Raw genomic sequence first — 19,897 nt, 5'->3', positions numbered from 1 at the left:
CTTGGATCAGGGTCGATAACATCATCACAAACTACACCACTGGGTCCTCCATGTATGTCTCTACAGCTGTAGCAAATTTAGTTCAAATCAGTTAGGTGGTTCACAAGTTAGCCCACATGTGCCTCAAATGTATACATGTCTGCCATCTTGAATCAGGGTAGATGACATCATCACAAACTATGCCATTGTCCCTGTGTATCACTCGTTACAACTGTAGCAAATTTGATTCGAATTGGTTAGACAGTCCACAAGTTAGCGGACTTGAGCCTCAAATGTTCGTGCATCTGCCATCTTGGATTGGGGTGGATGACATCATCATAAACTACACCATTGGGACATCCCCATGTGTCCCTATAGTTTAGCAAATTTGGTTCAAATTGGTTAGGCAGTTCACAAGTTAGTCCATTTGCACCTTACACGTTTACGCGTCTGCCATCTTGAATCGGGGTGGATGACATAATCACAAAGTATGCTACTGAGGTATCCCTGTGTGTCACTCACTACAACTGTACCTAATTTGGTTCAAATTGGTTAGACAGTTCACCAGTTAGTGCACTTGAGCCTCAAATGTTCACCTGTCTGCCATCTTGAATTGGGGTAGATGACATTGAGGTTTTCCCATGTGCCCCTACAGCTGTAGCAAATTTGGTTCAAATCATTTAGGCAGTTCACATGTTAGCCTGCTTGCACCTCAAATGTTTATGCATCTGCCATCTTAAATTGGGGTGGATGACATCATCACAAACTACACCATTGAGGCGTCCCTGTGTGTCACAATTGTACCTCATTTTGTTCAAATCAATTAGACAGTCCTCAAGTTAGTCCACTTGCACCTCAGATGTTCATGCATCCACTATCTTGATTCGGAGTGAATGACATCATTACAAACTATGTATCCCTATAGGTCCCTATGCATCCCTATGGGGCATCTCTATGGGACATCCCTATGAGTCCCTACAGCTGTAGCAAATTTGGTTCAAACTGGTTAGGCAGTTCACAAGTGAGCCCACTTGTGCCTCAAACGTTTACACATCTGCCATCTTGAACTGGCGTGGATTATATCATCACAAACTACACCGTTGAGGTGTCCCTATGAGTACCTACAATTGTACCCCATTTGGTTCATATTGGTCCAGGTGTTGCAAAGTTGATAGGGGGGAGGGACACACATGGACACACGGAATGCCAGGTGATTTCACAAGCTACTTTCGTAAGTAGGCTAAAAAATTATAACCCATGCAAAAATATGGTAGATTATCTCCCTCCTGCTTCTCCTGATCATCATCATCATCATCATGTTATGTCATGTTGTGTCAGTTCTCTGTGGGCCTGGAATACAGGGGCTGTGCAGAACCTGGGCTTCCAGGTATTGTTAGGGGGACATTAAAAATAGTGTATATGGAGGTATATTTTGGGACAAGGCTAATGAAGCTGATTCTGTTTGGGAACCAGAAAACCTAATAAAAGCTGAGTAGGAAATTAAAGGAAAAAACCAAGGGCAATATTTATTTAGGATTATATTACCACCAGGCTAAATAGGGAATACAAAATGAGCTTGGAAAGTTAGTCCGTTGGGACTACAGCGATTTTAAAAAGAAGGGTGGCAGACACTATTTTATTGTATTTATTTCATGACTTCTCTTCTATTTCCACAGTCTTTTTTAAGATGCCTCGTGATATAGATAAGAAGTTTGAACAAAACAATCTACCTTTAAGAGAAAAAATGGTGAACCATTTAGACAAAGAAACTGTGCAAATGAAGACCTATTTGAACAGATCACAGGGATCACAGGGACAAGAAAACTGGTTCGATACCTTGAGGGAAGAAATCCATGTCATCAAGCAAAGTAACCAGCAATTACAATGGAAAATGGCCAATGTTACAGGTACATCATTGTTTTGCCTAAATTAGATATACTTTTTCCACCCTCACAGTGTGCATATTAAATGCTCTGAACACAATGTACAAAATGGCAAGATATGGATTTCTTTATTCAAAAAGCAAATGTGTCACTCAACAGTCATCTAGTCGTAATAGCCAGACTTGATCCATTAACTATTGCCAAAGCAGGATTCTATATTTTCCTATTGCTCTGAAACTAATGAAGAAACTGCTGAAATCATAATCTGCACTTGGTTTGCAATTTATTGTTACATTTCCTTCAGTTTGGTCATGGATACATAAACCCAGTCTTGAACACATGTTCACTTATAGATGCTGTTTTGTCTGGGATTGACTCAAATTCAGTTTGAAGTTTTATTTGGCACGAAATGTTAACTCCATTTCTAACACATTCTCCTGCTTATAACCCCATTCTCTCTCTGTGTTTGTTTGTTTGAAATTAAGACTGTTCTTTCCTCCATGTTCAGGTTTAAAAGGGGAAAGAGGAACTCCGGGAACAAAGGGTGACCAGGGTAATAAAGGTCAGTTGTCATGAACTTTTATTTCCCCAGAAGAATTACTTTTGAATAAGATCTTTTTACCAGAACTGCCCCCGAGTGCTGGCTAGACATTCCAACTTTTATGCTTTTAACTTAAAGTGGGGAAATTAGCTTGGGGAGCCGTTTGGTTCCAGTATTAATGAAAGCAAGTCACAGTGTATTGGAAAAGATGAGGATGCAGAAATATAATTCAAAGCTTTATTAAGGATAAAAATTTTATCCTGAAGGTAAAAAGAATTTGGTTAAGCAAATGCAATAAATCTTGGCAAATATTCTAATGGAGAGTCTTGCTGGAAACAATTTAGCTGAAGTCCTAATCAACCAACCAACCAATCATCTTTATTACAGTCCAAGACCGGTATAAGGCAGAACAGTAGAGGATGATTCAAAATGATAAAAACAAATTATGGAACCATACTATATTACTTTCAAATTACTACTCTAATAGTATAAAGCTATATTATAATACTATGAAGCTGCTATCCTTAGAAAAGTGGGTAACTATGAGATATTTAAACAGAAAATTATGAGCACATATAATGTGAAATATATAAAATGCAAAAAGCGGTAGCTAAAATGGGGTATATAAAATGAGGCATCTAAATAGGAACACTAAAAAAAAGTCAGCGGTTTAAAACAGAGCTGATGCAAGGGCCTGGCAGGCACGACCCAGCGGATCTTCCACGCTGCCATGGAGAATTGGGCAGTGTTAAACATGAAGGCCGGTTCTTCATCCAAGAGCAGCAACCGGGTGTAAACCTGGTTTGGGCAGCAAGAGTACTTGCAAAGTAGCGGAAATATACGCTTGGCCCGAAAGACTCTGTAAAAGGAGCAAAAGAGGAGTACATGTTCTGTGGTTTCTGCTTCCCCAGTGTCACAGAGACAAAGTCTCTTGCAATTGGGAGCTTTCTGTATTTGCCTTCCAATACACAGGAGGGAAGGGCATGACAATGGGCGAGGGTAAAAGCCCTTCTGTGGCTTGGGATTTCTAGCTGTGACAGGTACTCGGCGGGGGAGGCAGAGTATCTGTGCCTTTCCAAGGACAGGAAGGATGGAATCCTGCCTAGGTCAGCCCAGCGCTCAGTGTCCATTATCCTCTGTTTGATGACTGTTTTTGTCTGGTCACAGTCTATAGCAAGTGGGGGGTGGGGGTGGGGAGCCCAGGAGCGACAATTTAGTCCACACGGCCCTTTTCCAGGAAGACTGAAAATTATCCTGTAGGGTCAGAGGGCCACTCCCTGAGGACTGAGGGATAATTTAAGCCAGAGGTTAAGAATGGACAACCACGCTCTGGCCTCAACCTTTATCATGCCCATTTCCAAGTGTAGGGCGGCATTTGAGACACAGCAAAGCACTTGGAGGGCCACTCTTAGAAATTTGGCTGCACCCACTCCAAGGGGGCAAAAATGGTGGGGGGCCCTGATTGGGAACCATAGAGGACTTTTGCCAATCTCTTGGCCTTGAATTATTTGAGTGCTGTGGGTACATAGTGGCTCCCTCTAGACCATAAGAATTTTAGAATGGTGCTAGAGCTCCTCTGAGTCATGAGGGTGACATGGTTGCAGTGGGCCTTTCTCGAGCCAGAGACATGTAGGACCACTTCCAGATATTTGAAACTAGCGACCTGTTCGGCCATGTGGCCATTTATACCCCAGGGACAGGTCTTGGGTCTTCTGGCCTAAAGTCTTAATGGACAGTCAATCCTAATGGACAGTCAATCAGTTTGGCTAAGGTTCTAAACCAGAGCCTGGCTGAAGGCTTGTATTAAAGAGTGCCAGTGAAGCAGAGAGGGAGGCAAAGAGAGAAAGGTAGTTGAGGGGGCTTAGAAAGCAAGATGTTCATTATACCTTATCCTTTCTTGGGTGGTTGGTGAGTTCATTGCACATTGGTTGGCCTCTTCACCAGTAGACAGGCAGGGAAAAGCAGGAAAGAAACAAGCAGCAAAGGAATGCAACTTTTTTAGACTGCCAGATGGTATAATCCAAGGAGAGTCCTCTACATGATGTGACTCTCTCTGTGCTGTGATGACTCTTAAAACATGTGGTGGGGCCAGGGCAGATATACTGGAAATCATTTCCTAAGATTTGAACTGAATCAATTGAGGGGGGAAGGTTCTCCTTCCCTGTAGGGCAAGGATGTTTATGCAAAACAAAAATGTCCATTACTAGCAGGACTGTCACTTTGAGTGGATTTTGCCCCACAAAAGGCTATGCAGATGCGCAGATGCAAAAGCTATGCAGATGTACTGCATTTAGTAAATGGAGCTGAGCTCAGTTGTATATCTCAAAATTGGGATGTCTTCACATGTAAAAGATTATAAGTTGCTAGTTTCTATGGGCCACTTCTCCACTAAATCCTCACAAGAGTTAGTTATTCATAATGAGTTGGGAAATGTTTTGTATCTTTGCTACTCCTAGAAAGAGTGTTTCAAACTGTTATCTGACTAGGTGAGGAAATTCCTCCCTGATTGGTTCATTTCTTTGAAATAGAGTCTGCTCTCTGTAAGAGAAAGCAGTGGGGCCTGTTTAGTCAGATTGCTAGTTTGACCTGAGGCACATTGCCCCACACTTGGTCATGCAAGCAACCACTTGTGAATGCCATACTGCCTTTTTAGCTTAAGCAGGGGGAAAGTTCACAGTTCACGGATCACGAGTCCACAATGCAGTGCTTCTGAGACATCGAGCAGAGGGGTGCTTTGCAGCACTACCCTGAAATAGAGCAGTACTGGCAACAATCTCAACCAGTTAAAATTGGCATCTATATAAAAGACAATGCAGTCACAGCAACATCTCATCTGTGGCACAGATAAGCAGTAAGAAAAATTGCTGAATGAGAAGTCCATGAAAATATGGCCACTTTTCATGACTAGCCAAATCTGGGATATAGCTATAGCCTGTAACATCTTATAATAACTACAACAGACATATGCATTTGGACATCTTTCAGGAGATAAAGGAGACACTGGCCTACAAGGAAGCAAAGGGGAGCCAGGACCGAAGGGTAAGCAAATCAGAACAAATCCTCAAAAGAAAGAGATAATATTTTGTATTTTTGAACAAAGCTATACCGATTTCAAAACAAATATGTTTGGTGTTTTAGGTACTGGAATTCATGGACCAAAAGGAGAAAACGGTATTCCCTTCCCCCCACTCTTCTGGCACTATGACACATGTCCACACTCAGAAATCTCATACAATCCTACTCAAATTGATCCGTAGTGTAATGTATTGTTTACACTAGGTCTACAGCAGGAATTTCCCAAGGGTTGGATTTTGAATAGGCCCATGTGTCTATGTGATAGATGGACAGGCATCTGTGGGGCGGACTTTGGTTTTGAATGGGTCTTTGTCCTTGTGATAGGTGTGTGCAGGGTGTACAGCTTTTAAATACATACATGATATATTCCCTTAACAGAGTGAGACTCCAAGCTCAAAGGACAGCAGAGGAAGTCATTCCTTAGAGTTTAAGGGAATAACAAAGGAAACTCTTACTTTGGATAGAGATTTTAACCTTTAATTGATCCATTGAATAGTACAAACACACACATTTCTAATGAACAAGAACTTAGAGACTCTCTTTGTTTTAGATTCACTTGAGTTTCAATGTGGCAACTATAGTTTAAACAGGTGGGATGTTTTGCAGTCATTCATTTCTCACCACAATTTCTGAGACATATTTCTAGAAAGAACACCAAATGATAGTATATCATCCCAATCACTCAGAAAAGGCAATGGGCAGTTTTAACTCACAGTATTCACGCAGTGCTGGGAATCAGGGTCCAACAAATGTTAAACACAAAAGCAGGTAACTAAACTCCACAGACCCTTATATTCAAACAGCACAAGACACTAAAGGCATCCATCTTTCTTTTTAAAAGGGATGGGGGCAGGGGTGGTGTCAGAAATCTGGAACGGAACCATGGCATGAGTGTAGGGGGTGGCAGGGTAGCCTTTTAATCCCATGCCACCATCCCATCCCCGTCTGCTCTTTCCCCATCTGTTGTTTGCATGTCTGGAACTGCTAATAGCAGGAAACACTATTCACAGTTCCAGACATAAGTTTATGCAGCTACATCTCCCTACTGATTTATGGTGAGCGTTTTCCTAGTTCTGCATGTGTGCAGCCCAGTGCATACTTACTTGTAAGTCCATTGTATCCAATGGGGTTCGCTCAGTAAATCAGTGTGTATGGGGTTGTGCTGTACATACACATATTTACTGAGCAAAACCCACTGTATACAGTGAGTTTGCTTACAAGAAGGCTTGCATGGTGACTGGATGATATACTTACAAGTAAGCATACACTGGACCTCATGTGTAGAACTAAGAAAACAGTACACCATAAATCAGTAAGGAGCTGTAGTGGCATATTTATATTTTATAAATATAATTTATATTTCAGGAATTCCAGGAATGCAAGGACCTCCAGGTGCCCAAGGAGAGAAGGGGGAAAGAGGTAACAAAAGATGAATTACAGAGACAAATGCTGAAAAGCACATGAAGTTCCACCTGTGTGACCATTCATCTGTATTATTCATAGTTTCCCTGTATTTTGATTTTAGGATCCATGGGATCAAAGGGAATAAAAGGAGACATAGGCATGCCAGGTAGTGCACCTTCCATTTACCTTCTACAGATAAATTTATCTATTTATCTATTTATTTATTTGATCTCTATACCACCCTTCCAAAAAAGGCTCAGAGCGTTTTACATTACGTCTTCCAAGCATTGTGGCAAAAATCTATATTTACACCAATGTATCTGATATCATATCTCTCTCTTGAACAAAACAAGTACCTCTTAAAATAGATCTCTACCACACATCTAAAACATCACTGATTCGATTACGTACATAGGGACTGGTTTCCTGGATCAGACCAAAGATCCATCTAATCCGGCAGTCTATTTTAAACTGCAGCCAGTAAGATATACTGCCTTTGAATGCAGAAATTTCATTTAGCTTCTATGGCAGAAAGATCACTGGACCCATCTTTCAGGGCTCCCATATATTTAGCAGAGGGAGAGCAACTGTGCCTGTTCAGCCCAGCACAGTAACGTGTGTCTGTGTGTGTATGACTGTGAGTCCCTTTGGGAAAGAGAATCATTTTCTCATACCTTTTGCTATGCCAACCACTTTGAAAATAGTTTTTTTTTGTTGAGAAGTGGTATATGCATATTTTAAAATAATAATAATTAACAATTATGGGCACATTCATCTACATCTATGAAATGCAACTGTCCATTTCTCAACATAAAGGCCAGTCTAAAAACCAACAAGACCTACAACCAGGTGGAAGACTTGCTCTGGGTGAGAATTAAGCTGACGTATAAATGGTGATAGGTTTGAAGTTTAGCATATGCAGTTTTTTCTTCAGCATTTGACAGATGTTGCTTGGACATGTTGAAAAAACGATGGCACTGAAACGGAATAAGATATGTATATTTCAGATAACTAAGGTAAGGCATGATAACATGGTAGTGTGTGAACATCCAACTAGACAATGGGTTCAGACAACCAGGTGATGCTCTTTTCATATTGTAATGAGTTCCTCACAGACAAGCCAGTTTTCCCAATTTGCAGCATTCATATGTCATGGGAGGGATCAAGATGTGATGTCATAGGATATCCTGTGATAGTTACAAACGTTATATAAAACACATGGTCAAGGCCACTTTAAAACCACAATCTATCTGTACCAGACTAGTTCCAAAGGAACTTTGTGTACTACTTCATCTTCTACAGCATAAAGGCCTGCAGCTCTTCTGCTCAGTAAAAAACCCCAACCACCACAATTTCTGCTTCTTTGCGCAGGTATTCCTGGAATTCAAGGTGAAAGGGGATTTAAAGGAAGCCCTGGTTCTGCTGGACCAAAAGGTGAACCAGGAATAAAAGGACAAATGGGAGAGAAGGGATTTCAAGGTAAGACTGATATAGATGATAATATTCTTATCTAACTCATATGCTAACCACTTCCACTTAATTTCTTAATTGAATTAGAGCGGGAAACTTCAATAAATGTTCAGAATCCACCAAGGACATGCTACCCTGTGATATAATCAAGTGACCCTTTCACTAAAAACAGTGCATTGGAAACTGAGATGTTTAATTCAGCCAAACTGAAGCGATGTTTGAGCCCCCAAGTTTTTCCCCTCCATATCAAGCCATTAAAATATCCAGGACTGCTTAATGTAGTCATTTAGGAATTGATGCAGATTCCTGGGGGCTCCAGGCCAGTGCTGGAGGGATGCAACTGTTGGAGATGGAGTTCCAGTGCATTGACCTTTTACATTAACTATTCTAATCACCACTTGTGGCATTGGAAGTAGAGGTAGTTAGTGAGGGTCTCCTTATCCATCCCTGCTTTACCTCTACTGTATGACCCCTGCCTTGACTCCTCAGGTATTTCCTGTGGGGAGTCAGTCCACTTCTTTTGTTTTTGGAGAGTAGATGGAAACATCTCTCTCTCCCACCATCTATCCATTATGTAGCTTTTAGACAGGGCTAGGTCTTTGCTATCCAGAATGTACTTCACCAAAAAAATCTATTTAGTTTAGATTGTATTACAGTCTCCATGCGTGCTCTTTAGATGACTGCAGCAACAGAAGCACTACACTCTACTCTGTAACTGGAGTGGGTAGCTTCCTTTGTTGGCACTTTGAAAAACAGTTACAAACTCTAACAGCAACTTTCTTCTTCTTTTATTCACTAGCAGGTGATTGTATAGTGGGGAAGGGATGGTAGTGTACAACAGGTCACATGATTAATCTCAACTAGTCAAATGATTGCTCCTAACAAAAAAGTTGGTGGGTCACAGCTAAATCCTCCTGCTCCTCCTGCTCTCTCCTCCTCCTCCATCATCATCATCATCATCATCATCAAAAAACAAATTAGGTGGAGTTCAGAAGATAAGTATGGATGAAACCCTGCCTACAGGCTTATAATCTAACACAACTCAATCTTGTTACATAGGCCTTCTAGGAGCTGAAGGAAAAGCTGGTGAAAAAGGAGATGTGGGCCCAAGAGGACAAATGGGTGCTAAAGGCGACAAGGGTGAGCAAGGAGAACAAGGCTCCAGAGGTGAGTGAACAAGACAGGTCAAGTGCCAACCTGAAACTTTTTGTCCTGTATTCAGGCTTGAGAATAGCCAGGCAAATGGCCCATCCATGCATCAACAAGTAGTGATGTGCACAAAGTGTTTCATGAACATCTGGGGCAGCGGAGAGCAGGCATTTTAAAAGGAGGAAGGCAGGTCTTACCTGCCATTCCGTTGCAGCTGTGCTCCATCCCCGCTGCCATCCCCGCCACCGCTGCCACCCCAGAGTGGTGCTGTTTGTATAAAGCAGCCGGGCTTTCTGTATGCCAGCTGCATTTGCTTAGGAACAGGAAGTTCCCTGCTCCCAGCAGGAAATGGTGTCTGAGCATCTGCGGACATACAAACAGTGCCACTCTGGGGCAGCCAGCAGTGGGAAGCCGAGCTGCGATGGAGGGGCAGGAAAGACCTGCCTTCCTTCTTTTAAAGTGCCCACTCTCCACTGCCCTGGATGTGCATGAAACGCTTAGTGCACATCCCTAGACCATGGATCAATATTAAAAGTGCAGGATCAGAAGCAATATGAATGCACATTGTTTTTCCTTAAAACATATTCACTGGAGTGCAGTGAATATATGTTCAAACTACTGTATTTTCTGGAAGAAAGGCCGCCACAGAGTAAAAGCTACACCATTGGAAAAACAGCTGAATTTTTTTTAAAAAATCACATCAGAAATGCGACATCAGTGTGAAGGCCTCTGCTAAAGCACCAAGTACACCCCCACTTTCAATTTCCCATGGATAGCCGTTAGTGCTCTGTATGGGGGCATTTTGGCCCCTTGCTCTCCCCCCCATCAAAGATGTTTCCTCGGGCGGGAGTGGCTAGGTTGGGTTGGCCCTGAAAGCTCTTCCCAGTGTGCACCTTCTTGGAAAAGTGGCTACAGCTAAGTGGCAGAGCTGATCCTCCGCCACTGCTGGGAAGAGCTTTCAGGGCCAGTGATACAGGCAGGAAAGCACCTTCTGATTTTCAGTTAAAGGTGCCTCCTGTTGGGAATTCTCTCTGGTAGAGAAACCCTTTTTCAATTATAGCAGAGTGCACAGAGGCACAACACAGCAGATTTAGTTAGGCATGCGTGTAGGCTGAGAGTAAAGTAACTTGGAGCCAGTTCATAGTTTCAAATCAATATATAAGGCATTTATTAGAGAACTCCATTCTAGATAGGAAAGTGAGGAGTTAGGATCTCTAATCTAGCTAGCTAGCTGGATGCAGATGGATTCTGCATCTTCTCTGCACACATGGCGCAGGGAGAGGAGCTTGCCATGTTGCAAGGTAGTAGGAACAGGAAGAGAAGAGAGGAAAGAAGTTAGTCCCTTAGAGTAGCAATCTACATTACAAAGGGATAGTGTCAGAGTAGCAGAGAAGGGATGACCAACGTCTTGACCCTCTAGCCCTCTGACTCACTAGTCTGTCCTCCACTGTCACTGAGACAAGAGACAGTGCAAAGTCCTTCACTTCCAACACCTCCCACCATCCCCTGCTCCCAGGGTGCCAGCACTGGCTGCTAATATATGGCCATGGTTTCGCTGTGGGCCCAATGTGGCCACCTGAGCAAACCCCTTTGGGGGAGAGAGCAAGAGGTAAAAATGCCCCCACGTGAAGTGCAAACAGCACTCCATGGGAAATGGAAAGTGAGGGGAGCATGCAAACCCAGGACCAAGGAGGCCCAACTGCTCTGTCACCGCTCCTCCTCCGCAGCCTCCATTCCTTCCAGGCCCTATAAACCACAGAGAACCTATTGTTGGTCAGAGGGTCCTGCTGTGTTGCCACTGCACCTCCTTTCCTCGCTGCTTAATTGTGGCGTAAACATTGCATTGGCGTAAAGGCCGGAGTAACTTTACTCCATGGCCTTTCTACCATAAGATATGGTACTCCCACTAGACTTCAGAAAGTAAATCTGTCTTCACCCTTAGAGGGTTATCATGACTACACTAGAAACTGACCATTAATATTTCCTGCTTCCACATATTTGTGTAAATACATATTTACTCCAGTGATACTGTTTGCCACTGAGGAAAAACATAAACACATCATCAATGTGTTTTTTTATTACATGGAAAGGTCAAGTGGCTGCTCCTGCTGTTTCTCTTTTTCTAAACTGCTCATGACTTCATTGACTTTCTTTTCTTACATCCTCCCATTTTAGCCACCATTCCTGCATGTCCTTCTACACGCTGAAACAATTTATGTGCACCTCAGTCATCACACTCGGGGGCATAGCTACTATTGGACAGGGGGTGGGGACAAGCATCCCTAGGCCACCAAGGGCCTCACTCCAGCAAGGCAAAGAAAGCTTTCCCCAGCCAGTCAGCACTTGAATGAAGCACTGGCTGGGGAGGATCAAGAGAATGGCCAAGCAGCCCCTTTCTGGTAGTGGCCTTGCCCCTGTGACGTCAGATGGAGGGGGTGTGGCCAGTATTCACGGCGGGGCCTCTCAGGCCCACTCCCAATTCTCCCCAGTCAGTGCTTCATGGAAGCACTGGCTGGGAGCTCCTTTCTCTGTCTTGCCAGGTAGAATGGTCTCAGTCAGCAATTCAATGAAGCGCTGACTGGGAAGAATTGGGAGCGGGGCTCAACAGCCATGCTGCTAATACTGGTCATGTTCCCTGTGTCTTATGTTGATGCAGGGGGGCATGATTAAGATGTGCACACTAGCAAACTCACAGTTTACAATGGAGCAGGAGCAGCCAGCAGGAGCTTATACCCCAGCCACTGGTGACCTTCCTATGCCCCTGTTCGTAGTCCTAATTTCTTCCACAGTATTCTGTCTTTCATATGAGTTAACCACAAAAACATGCATCATTAAAAAGGTGAACTCGATTTTTAGAAGCATAATTGTTTTTTCTGCATAGTTTCAAGAATTAGTGAAATATGTATGTTCTGTTTCAGGTATGGTGGGACCTTCAGGAATTCCCGGAGTAAAAGGAGATAAAGGTACAGTGAGATGAATACATGTAGTTTCACTCCTTCTTTGTTTGTTGCAAGCCTCTTTTAAGGGTAGATTTATTTAACAGGAATGCCACCTCTTATAATTTTAAAAGTAAGTTGGCATCCAGACTAACACTGTGCATGCTGAAAAACATTTCTCATGTATAATGAGAAATTAAATTTTTAATGTTGGGTTTAAATGATTATGGTGTTTAAATTATCCTAACTGTTTAATTGATTTGATTTTGATTTTAATTGTTAATTGATTTTAATTGTTTTTTATTTTGATGTAAACCACCCTGAGCCATTTTTGGAAGGGTGGTATATAAATCAAATCAATCAATCAAACAAACAAACAAACAAACAAATAATTGATGATGGGGAGGGACGGTTTTCACCAATCCCCCTTCCCTCTGAATGCCTCTGTTCCTCCAGAAAATATGTCCCTGAGGGGCATATGACTCTCAGGGATATATTTTCAGGAAGTGGGTTTCAGAAGGAAAGAGGGGTCCACAGAAATTGCTCCACCCACTGTTGCACACACAAAATCTTTTTCAGCATGTGAAACTTTAGTCTGTATGCCAGCCAACTTTTTTCAAGATAGAGATTTCATCTGCAAGAATCTCATCTAACTGCTAGGTCTTAACTAATTGGTCTTAACAAAGACAAATTTTCTTTGGAATGTTAAGTTCTAAATGAAATAAATTTATTTCTAGTGTTGGGGTCCCTTTTCGGGGTCCCTTTTCGGGGTCCCTTTCCCAGCTAATCTGGGTAAGGCAGGCTTCCGCCCCCCGTAAGATACTTGCCAATTAACAGGAGACGAGAGGGAGATCCTTTTCAGTTTCTTTATTCAGCTGAGCAAAGCAACCGGGCGACTCACTCGATGCACGCAGGCAGGGAGTGGTGTGCCCGCAGAATGGGTTACACACATTCTTATACCCCTGAGTAAACAAGCTCACCCCATTTCCCCCCAGCAAGGTAACTTTATTGGCTGCTTCAAGCTTGCTCTGTTTTCCTATACATTATCATATACTTTTCATAGATTTGCCCCTTTGCAAGGGCCCCAACCTCTTTTTCCTTTCCTTGCAGTTTTCAGGCTGAAGCAATTGCACCTGTCAGCAGACTGTTCGTCTGTGGTTTACACAGAAATCCCCTTCTTGTGACCTACATAGCTCAGACTCAGCCCCACGACCTGCTTTTGGGTGCAATAAACTATTCTAACAGTTTCATGCAAGCATGGTTACAGAAGCAAAATGGCATAGGTTAGGCTAACTTCCTTTGCAGAACCCTTCACTAGTACTTAAAAATAAAGTCCAAAAAGTAGTACTACTAGTTTATCTGTCACTGAGTGTTGTTGTTGTTTTAAGTGATTTGTGGGCAATTGGTTGTGGACTAGCTTTTCTGCCCTCCACACCTGCAAGAAACTAAAAGGTGATCAGCTATCAGTGCCTGATTAACAGATACTCATTTTGCTTTCCTCAAGCTGGTCAATGAATTGGACTTCCGCTTAATTGTATAAATGAACCCTGAATCTCTGTGGCCCTATTCATTCTAACAACTGACATGCTGCTTTATAGATCTGTGACCTAAACCTGTTCTCATTTACAAAAGCTTGAATGAAAACAAATCAACAGAACAGTGATGAGAAACTGCTAAAAAATAGAACAGGGTTTTACTCTGTATTTCCTTTGTGATGAGGCAACATTAGAAAGAGGGCTACCCATGGGATATAAGCCTGCAAAGCCATCTTCATGTTGTTCTAGTAGCATCTGCTGCCTGAAGTAGTAACTTGTCCTACAGCATTAAAAGGTGATGCTTCTATACCTTCTCACATTCATCAACTAAGTACAAGGCCTTAACTAATTTGCTGTGACCATTCCTTGTATACCTTTGTCGTTTTGACTATTACTCTTGTTCTTTGGTCTTTTTCAAGGTGTTTCTGGAAACATGGGTCCACCAGGAAGTCCTGGTCCAAAGGGTGAACAAGGGGAGAAAGGAGTGAAAGGAACAGCAAGTAACCTTCCAGGTACCTAGACAGCCATGTTTCACAGTCTGCTCAAGTGTTGTTTGCCAAGAAGTTTCTGACATCCTTTTCCTTCTTTCAGGATTGCCAGGACAGAAAGGAGATCAAGGGCAAAAAGGTAGCAAAGGAGACTCAGGTAAAGGTGGAGACATCAATACTGACAGTATGAGCAACATACATCTTATTCAGAAAAATGTCAACAAAACTAACAATGTTTTCAGCTCCACATGCGAACAACTTGACACATGGAAATCCTTTCCATTAACATTTAATCAAGCACATGGGACACTTACACCTTTCCTTGGTAAAGTCTGAATTACCCTTTCCCCCTGACCCAAGCAAATCCTCCCAAAAAGCACTCCTCTAGATAGCAGAGTCCTCATCATACTCTCAGAAATACAGTGGCAATGCAATGCAATGTGTCCCCCGCCCCCCGCATTTTTGTCTTAATGAATGTTTTACTTTGTTTTTATTTTGTTGTAAACCGCCCAGAGACATAAGTTCTGAGCGGTATAAAAATGTAGTAATAATAATAATAATAATAATAAATACAACCCACCACAAAATCCATCTTCATAGATGCCAATTGTTGGATATTTTATTGGCTTGCCCACTTGTTTGATAGTAATGAATGCAGGGCCCACTGTAAAAAATTTTTAAAAATTATTTTATTTTATTATTTTATTTTAATAAAAATAAAATAAATAATTAAATAAATAAAGGCTGGTAAAGGAGATAATATTTTACCAGCCTTTACAGTAGGTCCTCCATTAATAATTAATCTGCAGACTTGGACATGTAGGGGTAGATTTTGGGAGTTGGTAGCAAGCATGACTTGTCCCCTTAGCTAAGCAGGGTCTGCCTTGGTTGCATATAAATGGGAGACTAGAAGTATGAGCACTGTAAGATATTCCCCTCAGGGGATGCAGCCACTCTGGGAAAAGCAGAAGGTTTCAAGTTCCCTCCCTGGTGTCTCCAAGATAGGGCTGAGAGAGATGCCTGTCTGCAACCTTGGAGAACCCGCTGCCAGTCTGTGAAGACAATACTGAGCGAGATGGACCAATGGTCTGACTCAGTATATGGCAGCTTCCTATGTTCCTATGTACTTCTACTACTACGACTACTACTACTACGACTACTACAAATATGTATATTCTGCTCTTCAACCAAAGTTCACAAAGTGGTTTACACAGACAAATAATACATAAATAAAATGGTTCCCTGTCCCCAAAGGGCTCATAATCTAAAAAGAAACATAAGGCCAGTTCCAGCAACAGCCACTGGAGGGATGCTGTGCTGGGGTTGGATGGGGCCAGATGTTCACCCCATGCTAAATATAAGAGAATCACCACTTTAAAAGGTGTCCTTTGGCTCAGTTAGCAAGGGTAACATTCTAGAATGTGGCTCACAATGCCCCATTTGGCAACCAGAGCTGGAATAATTAGTCTGGTACTATGATTTTAACTGTCAACTATCTGAATCCTCGCCATGTTTCTAAGCCTTTTACAGAGTTGTCTCACCTACAGGTTTTTATTCAAAGCCAATCTATTAGTCCTTCCACATAATTTCTAAACTCCCTTTAATACAACAATGACTCATTGGTGTGGCCCATGGCCCAGGGTTGAATATGCCCCTGAAACAATTTTAACTGACAGCAGGCAGCTGTGCTGATCACACCCTCTGTGTGTGACATCACATGCAGGGGCTGTGGCCGGCATGCACGAGGGGCTGATGAGGAGGGGGACGGACACGATCCCACTCTCCCCTAGCTACACGCCTGGCAGTTTCATACAGAGCACTAGCTCTTTGCTTTTCACCACTTGTCCCTGCCATGCCCTTGGGCCAGTGTCAGTGCTGATGCCACCCCACCCCCTCACCAGCCCATCCCCCACCTCACTGGTCCAGACAAGAGCCTTTTTCCTCTCATCACTGATTTCACTTTCTGAGGCACACCACTGCTGCTTGCTGTGAAACCGCATGGAATGTATATCCAAATATGCTCCGCTGCCTGGTCTCTCTCCTCATCACACTGCTGTGTCAGCACCATTATTTCTATTTCTATTTCTATTTCTTTATTTATTACATTTATTAACCATCCCATTCAAAGGCTCTGGGCAGTGTACAACACATTTCAAAAGACATAAACATACACACCATTTAAAACACAGTGCTGAAAACAATATTAAAACAATTCAAAAACAATTATAAACCATTGAAAACTAATTTAAAAACTTTAAAAAACAATTTAAAGACCTTGTAAGGCCAGGCCAAACAAGTACATTTTTAGGGTTCTCCTAAACTGCGTATAGCTGCCAGGAGTGCCTTCATAGGCCAGGAGCAGCTAGAGAAAAGGCCCAGTTCTGAGTTGCCACCAAACATACTGGTGGTAACGGGAGACGGGCCTCTCCAGATGACCTCAACGAGTGAGGAGGATCATACTGAAGAAGGCGCTCTCTAAGGTAGCCTGGACCCAAGCCACTCAGAACTTTAAAGGTAATAACCAGCACTTTGTATTTTGTCCGGAAACTTATCGGCAGCCAGTGCAAGCATTTTAAGAGAGGCTTAATATGGTTTCTCCAGGTTACCCCAGAGACCAGTCTGGCTGCCATATTTTGAACTAACTGAAGTTTCTGAACTACGTACAAAGGCAGCCCCATGTAGAGCGCATTGCAGTAGTCCAGTCTGGAGGTTACCAGCTGATTTTTTTATTTTATTTTATTTATTGATTACATTTGTACACTACCCCAAACTCTTGTCTCTGGGCAGTTTACAATAGTATAAAACAAGTTAAGATATATACAAAAACTTAAAACAATTTAACAATTTAAAAAATCAGCCTTGAATTAAAACCTTAAAATTTAAAAGAACAGGAAAAGCTTGGGTGAAGAGGTGGGTTTTCAAATGCTTTCTAAAAATTGTCAGAGATGGGGAGGATCGTATCTCAGATCGTATCTCAGTATCTCTGATGCACCACTGTTTTGAGATAGTTCTCTTCAAGGAATGTTGAATCAACCAAAGTTGACAGAAAGCACTCCTGGCCATAGCCTCCACCTGAGATACCAAGGTGAGGCCTGAATCCAAGAGCACTCCCAAGCTGCATACCTGTTCCTTCTGGGGGAGTAACCCCATCCAGCACAGGAAGATCTAACTCATCCCTCAAATTCCGATCCCACACAATGAGCACCTCCATCTTGCTTGGATTCAGCTATTTCTATTTCTATTATTTCTATTTTTATTTCTGTTTCTGTTTCTCCTCCTCTCCTCGTCATCCTCATGCTGGAGAGGGGGAGGGGGAGAGAAAGAGAGCTGGTGCTCTTGCAACAACACAGCAAATGGGAGAAGTGATCACAGATGACGTTGTGGCTGCATGCCTTACACTGCCTCACTGCCATGCAAACAGCAAGCAGCAATGACACACACATCAGAAGGTTAGACTGGAGGCAAGGGAGGAGGGGGGCAACATCTGGGACCAGGAGGTGGGGGGCAGGCTGGCATGTGAGGCAGGGACAGGACAGGTGTGAGAGGAAAAAGTGAAAAGATGAGCAGCAGCAGTAAAGAGAGGTAGGAGCTGTGGTAATAGGAAACTGGGGTGACTCTCCAGGGGTGGGGTGGGCAGCATGTATGCACACTCACTATGTTGTGGTACACCTAAGGCCATCTCCTCATGGAACCTCATGAGATAGCTGCCCCTGTTCTTGTACAATATTTATTTATTTATTTCACATGTTTATACATTGCCCCAAACTCAGTATATTAATGGGTTATGAATTCTGCAGGAGCTCATGTTTACGAGGGCAGAAGTGGGGAGGAAGTCCCAAAGTGGGGAGGAAGTCCCACAGCCCTGCTGTCAATCACTCCTTCATGCCAAATAAACACACTTATGGCACTGTTTGTCTGAAGGGCAGGGGGAGGGGCACAGTAAGCATGTTCAACAGCAATTCTGTGAGCCGCGACTTCAATCACTGTAAGTGTGCATGACAACAGGCAGGCAGTGGGACTTCCTCCTTCCCTACTTTTGCCCTCATAAGTGTGAGCACTCACAATGCTCATAATCGTAATTTATCATTATGTACACCGTGTGTGTGTGTATATATGTGTGTGTGATATAGACAGATAGATAGATAGCTAAAGATAGAAAGAATCTAAAGAGGGCTGACCATAACTGTAAATCTTATACTGTTACACTGGTGCTTATCAGGAGGAGTAAATTTGTGTGGCAAAATGTTCTTCTGGCTCAGAGACCACTGTCTGAAGACTTCAGCAGCCTGAGAGCTCAGAAATTGCCCATTTTTTGCTTCACTAAACGATATGACACCTTTATAACTGGAGTAACTGGTAACTTATAGGCAGCACTTGTGTACCTTCTTCTGTAGCAGAATATGACACTGCTTTTAAGAAACATTGCTATAGAAGTTCAGGCAGCCTCTCTGCAAGAGAACAAACTGGAGTCATGTTCATACAAATACACTGACATGGCATTTGTGACATGTGGGGGGCTTTTAATGCAGGAGAAAACGTGTAAGACTTGGTGGTGGTACAATATAAGTTTTATAGTTGCATTACAGAAAGTGATAGCATTTAGTCTCTCAACATGTGAGACCACTATGAGAACAGTCACAGACCTGCCCAATGCACATACCTTCTCTCTACAGTGTCAGTGCTCCAGATGTCTCCATCCATATTACTTGCTCTTACCCTAGCTCAAATGCATCCAGTTGTATTATTGATTGATACAGTTTCTTTCATCACTCAGTAATAGTAAATCAAATGGTTTTTTAAAATATGGGGCCATAGTTTATTGGCAGAGCATCTGCTTTGCATGCAGAAGGCAGCAGGTAAACTCCTTGGCATCTCCAGGTAGGGCTGGGAGAGACTCCTGCCTGGAAACTTGGAGAGTCACTGTCAGTCAGTGTCAACCATACTGAGCTAGATGGACCGATGGTCTGACTCAGTATAAAGCAGCTTCCTGTGTGTTCCTAAATTTGTCTGTTCCTAAATTTGTATAATGTTTGTAAGCCAAAAAAGCACTCTGCATCACAAATTTGGATGAACGTGAAATGCTTGTTTATCTATTCAAAACTTGAAGAATAAATATGTCTTGGTCTATTTCCTAGAGTTTTAGATAACAACTTAGTTTCAATTTGCCAACATATTTGGGTTTGCCACCTTATTAAAATGTTTTCTTTTCCCAATTATTTTAGGTGTCTCTGGAATGAAAGGGGCAAAGGGAGAGCAAGGTAAGGGGTTTTGCTAGAACAGTGAAATGAAACAGATGAGGCAATAGAAGGAAAGCATATCAGAACCTTTTTGTTTGATCACCTGTCACCAAAACACAATATGGAAAGGAGAATAGAGAGGAGAAGAGGAAGGAAGGGGAAGAGTTAAGCATTGCTCTCCCTACCCATCATTTCTCCCC

General features: G+C 42.5%; 1 protein-coding gene across 1 annotated transcript in view; it reads left to right on the top strand.

Annotated features, from left to right (window-relative positions):
* The window catches only part of MARCO (macrophage receptor with collagenous structure), a 44,236-nt gene that overhangs the window by 6,783 nt on the left and 17,556 nt on the right, over nt 1-19,897 (top strand). Inside the window, exons 3-14 of the mRNA XM_053308962.1 lie at nt 1,656-1,886; nt 2,371-2,424; nt 5,389-5,442; nt 5,542-5,574; nt 6,844-6,897; nt 7,004-7,048; nt 8,254-8,361; nt 9,412-9,519; nt 12,420-12,464; nt 14,392-14,484; nt 14,564-14,617; nt 19,683-19,718. Coding sequence (XP_053164937.1) covers nt 1,656-1,886; nt 2,371-2,424; nt 5,389-5,442; nt 5,542-5,574; nt 6,844-6,897; nt 7,004-7,048; nt 8,254-8,361; nt 9,412-9,519; nt 12,420-12,464; nt 14,392-14,484; nt 14,564-14,617; nt 19,683-19,718 — 915 coding nt within the window. The remainder of the gene's footprint in view (nt 1-1,655; nt 1,887-2,370; nt 2,425-5,388; nt 5,443-5,541; nt 5,575-6,843; nt 6,898-7,003; nt 7,049-8,253; nt 8,362-9,411; nt 9,520-12,419; nt 12,465-14,391; nt 14,485-14,563; nt 14,618-19,682; nt 19,719-19,897) is intronic.

This window comes from Hemicordylus capensis, chromosome 1 (genome assembly GCF_027244095.1).
Source record: "Hemicordylus capensis ecotype Gifberg chromosome 1, rHemCap1.1.pri, whole genome shotgun sequence".
NCBI classification, from domain to species: Eukaryota; Metazoa; Chordata; class Lepidosauria; order Squamata; family Cordylidae; genus Hemicordylus; species Hemicordylus capensis.
The sequence above is the reverse complement of the archived record's forward strand: the minus strand, read 5'-3'. Positions and strand labels throughout refer to the sequence as shown.